General features: G+C 37.8%; 1 protein-coding gene across 1 annotated transcript; it reads left to right on the top strand.

Annotated features, from left to right (window-relative positions):
* Window positions 1-1,653: 1,653 nt before the first annotated feature.
* On the top strand, window positions 1,654-5,582 carry Or9q2 (olfactory receptor family 9 subfamily Q member 2). Its single transcript, XM_034523963.2, has 2 exons — window positions 1,654-2,011; window positions 4,310-5,582. Exon 2 carries the CDS (start codon window positions 4,335-4,337, stop codon window positions 5,277-5,279), a length of 945 nt encoding a protein of 314 aa, XP_034379854.1. The 5' UTR covers window positions 1,654-2,011; window positions 4,310-4,334; the 3' UTR covers window positions 5,280-5,582.

Below are 5,582 nucleotides of genomic sequence, written 5' to 3'. Positions count from 1 at the left end.
GAACTGCCATGGTTTGGGACTGGGGGTCTTAGATTCTCTAAAAGTCTCAGAGAATTGGGATGAGGGGAGGGTCCCAGGAGTTAATGCAGGTGACCTTAACAGAAATGCTCAACAGTTAGAATATGGAAGCTCAAGAAACCACCTCCAGTAGCCAGACAGGATCCTTAGTGGAGGGATGGGGACACCAACCCACCTATAAAACTTTTGACCCAAAATTTGTTCTATCATAAAGAAATGCAGGTACAAAGATAAAAAAGAGCCTGAAGGAATAGCCAACCAGTGACCAATTCATTTTGAGACCCATCCCATGAGCAGGCATCAATTCCTCACACTATTAATGATACTATGCTGTACTTGCTGATAGGAGCCTAGCATAGCAGCTCTCTAAGATGCTCTATACATCAGCTGACTGAGACAGATGCACAGACAAACATTGGATGAAAGTTGAGGATCCCTGTGGAAGAATTATAGGAAAGAGTAAAGGCCCTAAAGGAGAAAACAAATCCACAGGAAGACCAACAGTGTCAACTAACCTGGACACCTGGAGAGCTCCCAAAGACTAAGCCACCAACCAAACAGTATACATGTACTCGTCTGAGGTCCCAGACACATATTTAACAGAGGGCTGCAGTGTCTAGCCTTAGTAGGACAGGATGAGCCTAATCCAACAGAAACTTCATGTACCAGGGTGTGAGGGATATCTAGGGGAATATATCCTTTCAGAGGCAAAATGGAGAGGGCGAGAACTCTGAAAGGGGACCAGGAAAGGAACAACATTTGAAATGTGAATACATGCATGCATACATACATACATACATACATACATACATTCATACATACATATGAGAGTTTCTCATTTACCTTTAATTTTTAGAACCAGAAATGTGATGAAGGCTACAGTTACCCTAAGATTTTCTGTTTTTATGGTAGACACTTAATTCACTGCCACCTATTTCCTGAGCTCCATAATACCTCTTGGGATTTTTCATGCTTCATTCTCTGTTTTTGCCAAATAAAAGTATATCAGCTTTACAAATTAATGAGTTTTATAAGACATACCACCCTCACCTTTCTTCTCTATTTCTCTTGAACTAAGGCCTCAGTGTAATTTGTGTATTCTTGTCTGGCCTTGAATTTCCAGAAGTCTTCCTACCTCTACTCCCTGAGCTCTGGAATTATAGGTACTGACATCACACATCCTCTGATATTTCTATATATGTATCTATTGTGTTTTGATAATATTCACTAAATGATGAACTTTCAAAGTCACATATTCTAGTATGTCTTGGTCAAGACAAGCAAGAACTCATGCTTAAGAAACAGCATCATTTTGTGAACAAGTCATAGCTGGCTAGGGTAGCAACAAAGTGAAATATATCAGACCTTCAAAAATGGATTCCTTTTGGTACAAAGTAGTTAGTAGACAAGCATATTAACCAGCTCTAATACACTCCATTGAGAGATAGCATGACATGTTGTGGGGATTTGAGAGTTTGAAATTAGAGAGCAACTTTTGAATATAATATACCTTGTTAGGAAGTCCCCAGTCATCTTCCCTGGAGAGTTACCCCAGGAGCTAATTAAACTGTAGCACTTTGACACTTATTATAAGATGCATATCAAACATCATATATTCAGAATGGTTCAAATAAGAAGCTTAGGGACACATGCTGGTCTCCTAAGCTTGCTACTGAGTCAGGAGTCTGAGGCAATTGCAAGAAACTAGGGTCAGGGATATGATGTTAGATCATGCTGAGAGGAAAGAGAGGTGTTCCTTGCACTGAAATTAAAACATGATAGAACAGACTGTATCCCATCTCAACCATAATGCAATGACTATCAGAAAATGCTGCACCTTTATAAAAAAGAAAGAAAGGCATGGGAATTAAAAACAGAAAGGAAGCATGGCTTGCTCAAGGCCCTGCCTTCTGAACTGAATGCCAGAATTATCTGAAATGTTAGGCCACAGGTAAAAATGCCACACCAAGAAGAAAGGTATTAACAGAATCAGGTAAAAACAGTTCACAATTTGTACTTCTAATTTCTTTACTTTTAATTGTTGGGAGTCAGCTCAGCTCAACACTGGCCTGGCTTTAGTAGCATTTGTTGTTCTAATCACCAAAGACATTCTTTACAGCAGTACTGTAGAACTTTTTCAAGGACTCCCAAATCCATTCATTCAGACTTCTTCATTAATTTTCATCAGTACTAGAATGCAAATTTTTTTGTTTTATTTCTTTTTCAAATATGCATATTCATTATTAAACTACCTTTAGTAGGTAATCAATTACCTTTAGTAGGTAATCAATCAATCAATTAATCAATCAATTCTCAGGGTTTTGTTAGAAACCTGTAGAAGCTGATGTTTGCTATTATGGTTGCCAGGTTAATGCCAGTCTGTGTACACATGCATTTTTATATACAATCTTTTTTTTTTTTTTACAGCCAGCTTGAATTAATACAGCAGCTTTTGTTACAAATTCATACTAATAAACTGAAAACAGAAATATTTCTACAAGCACAAACCCTTGCTGATTAATAATAGATTTTTTCTTTAGATGATAGTTTTGTCTGTAGAATATAAAATTCTTATTTGGATAAGAATGGTGAAAGAAATTCTCTAGTCACTAAATGTAATTTTATTAAAGGTTATACCATAAGTAGAATACTTTCCAAGGAATTAAAAGATACCACATACCATTAAGAAGAAATAATGTTGTGTATATTCTTATACTTTTGGTGATCAAATAGAACATATAAAATTATCAGTGTGAAAAGCTTTTATTATGTTATTTATACAAAAATGTTGGGCACACAAAAGTTTTGGGGGCTTAGATACAAAGATATACATGAGTATATATTTGTGGGTATTTGGTAGATCGCTATTAAATTATGTCTTTTGTAATGTAACTATATGCAAATAAATGAATCTAGATATCTCAATATCCTGTTGAGAACAGAATATCTCTAGGGCTTTTTGGTGGTTTATGCTACAGAAATGTAGGTTTACAGACACTTAAAATTTTGGGGATGGTAGGGTCTAGGAACCCTAAAGCCTCTCATTTTCTTTGTGAGATAATATTTAGGGATCACATTACTGAGTATTTCATATTTTACTTTCACATGAAATATGAATTCAATTAGTAATGGCATATTATTATGAAAATATGTTGCATATAGTCACACCAGTTATTGAAGTTAAAATGAACTGAGAGGAATCTAAGAAGCTCACTTAAAATTTTAAACAAGGAACTTTTAAATCTATGTAGATATTTTAGCTTTCCAGTGTCCTACAAATGTTATTTATTTATTTATTTATTTATTTATTTATTATTTTTAAATAGTTTTTTATGGTCCCGTTTTTAATACCACTCCTGGACATCCTTTGACTCTTCCACATCCCATACCACCAGCCACCTCTCAGAGTCTCCAAGAGGATGTCCCCATCTCCTACCCCCAGTCCACCAGACCTCCCCACTCCCTGGGTCCTCAAGTTTTTTGAGGGTTAGTATCTCACTGAGTCAAGACCCAGCAGTCCTCTGCTGTATGTATTGGTGCCTCATAGCAGCTAGTGTACACTTTCTGGTTGGTGAATCAGTGTCTGAGCAATCTCATGGGTCCAGGTTAGGTGAGACTGCTGGTCTTCCTATAGGGTCACCCTTCTCCTCAGCTTCTTCCAGCTTTTCCCTAATTCAACCACAGGTGTCACCATCTACTGGTTGAGTGTAAATATCTTCATCTGACTTTTTCAGCTGACTGTTGGGCCTTTTGAAGGGCATCCATGCTAAGCTTCTGTTTGTAAGCACACCATAGAATCAGTAATAGTGTCAGGCCTTGGGGCTTTCTTTTGAACTAGATTCCAATTTGGGCCTGTCACTGGACCTCCTTTCCCTAAGGCTCTTCTTTATTTTTCACCCTGCAGTTCTTTCAGACAGGAATAATTAATTAGTATATCATTTTATAAGCACATGGATAGGTTAGCCTCTTCTGACAGGAGAAATTAAGGCTCAGACAGGTTAAGTGTTCCATATAACATCATGTAGCTAATTGGAAAGCAGTTGTACTAGATCTTGGTTGTCAGTCCAAGGGCCACTTACTCTCCATGCCTACTATAATACAAGTATTCAACACATTTTATCTTAGAATGAGATTTTTCTAATTTTTCTAATTTCTAATTTTCTCTAATTTTTCTTAGTCTGCAAACTTTGTTGTAGTAAAAGAGTACATATCAGTGACTTAATTTACACTCTATTACTCCAAATGGTTTATTCTTCTATTGTGAAGTTTTCTTCTTTTCATCTTGTCTTAGCCCTCACAGGCAAGCTCCTCGATGGATGGCTGGCAGGAATTATACCGTTGTGACTGAGTTCTTTCTGACTGCATTTACTGAATATCCTGAGTGGAGGCTCCCTCTCTTCCTTTTATTTTTGAGTTTCTACCTCTCCACTCTGCTGGGGAATACAGGAATGATCATTCTAATCCAGAACAACCGCCGACTTCAAACACCAATGTACTTCTTCCTCAGCCACCTTTCTTTTGTGGACATCTGCTACTCCTCTGTCATCATCCCTCAGATGCTGGCTGTGCTGTGGGAACATGGCTCAACCATTTCTCAAGTTCGCTGTGCAGTTCAGTTCTTCCTCTTTACCTTCTTTGCTTCCATTGACTGCTACCTCTTGGCAATCATGGCCTATGACCGCTATGTGGCTGTGTGCCGACCATTGCTTTATGTCACCATCATGACTGAGAAGGCCCGTGCAGGTTTGGTAGCTGGGGCATATGTGGCTGGTTTTTCCAGTGGTTTTATTCGGACCGTCACAGCCTTCACTCTCTCCTTCTGTGGAAACAATGAGATTAATTTCATATTCTGTGACCTCCCCCCACTCTTAAAACTCGTATGTGGGGACAGCTACATCCAGGAGGTGGTGATAATTGTCTTTGCCATTTTTGTCATGCCTGCTTGCATTGTGGTGATCTCTGTGTCCTATCTGTTTATCATTGTGGCCATCATGCAGATCCGCTCAGCTGGAGGCCGAGCCAAAACTTTCTCTACCTGCACCTCCCACCTTACTGCTGTAGCTCTCTTTTTTGGTACCCTTATATTTATGTACTTGAGAGATAATACAGACCAGTTCTCAGAGAGTGACAGAGTTGTGTCTGTGTTCTATACAGTAGTGACCCCATTACTAAATCCACTGATCTATAGCCTGAGGAATAAAGAGGTAAAAGAGGCCATTATGAAATCTCTGAGAAGATCAAAGATTTCCAGGGCATCCTAGTTACTCTTTTATCAAGCAACATCTTTCCTCTGTTTCTACTTTTGTTTTATTTTTTTCTTATATGTTTTTTGGAAGGCTTTATATATATTTTGGAAGGCTTTCCTGGACTCAAAGTTGGACTGAAACATCCCATCTTTACTTTCTGACCCATTATTTTATGTACTTCTTGTCATTATTTAAATTATAAGAATGTTTTATATATGTGATGTTGACCTATATTCATAATTGGACAATAGATGATGTGAGAACATAATATTTTATTATTTCATGTGCACAACACATAAATCATCAAGAATAAAAATT

Source organism: Arvicanthis niloticus, chromosome 1 (genome assembly GCF_011762505.2).
Source record: "Arvicanthis niloticus isolate mArvNil1 chromosome 1, mArvNil1.pat.X, whole genome shotgun sequence".
In the NCBI taxonomy this organism is placed as follows: Eukaryota; Metazoa; Chordata; class Mammalia; order Rodentia; family Muridae; genus Arvicanthis; species Arvicanthis niloticus.
Note: the sequence above shows the minus strand (reverse complement) of the source record. Positions and strands in the feature narration are given on the sequence as shown.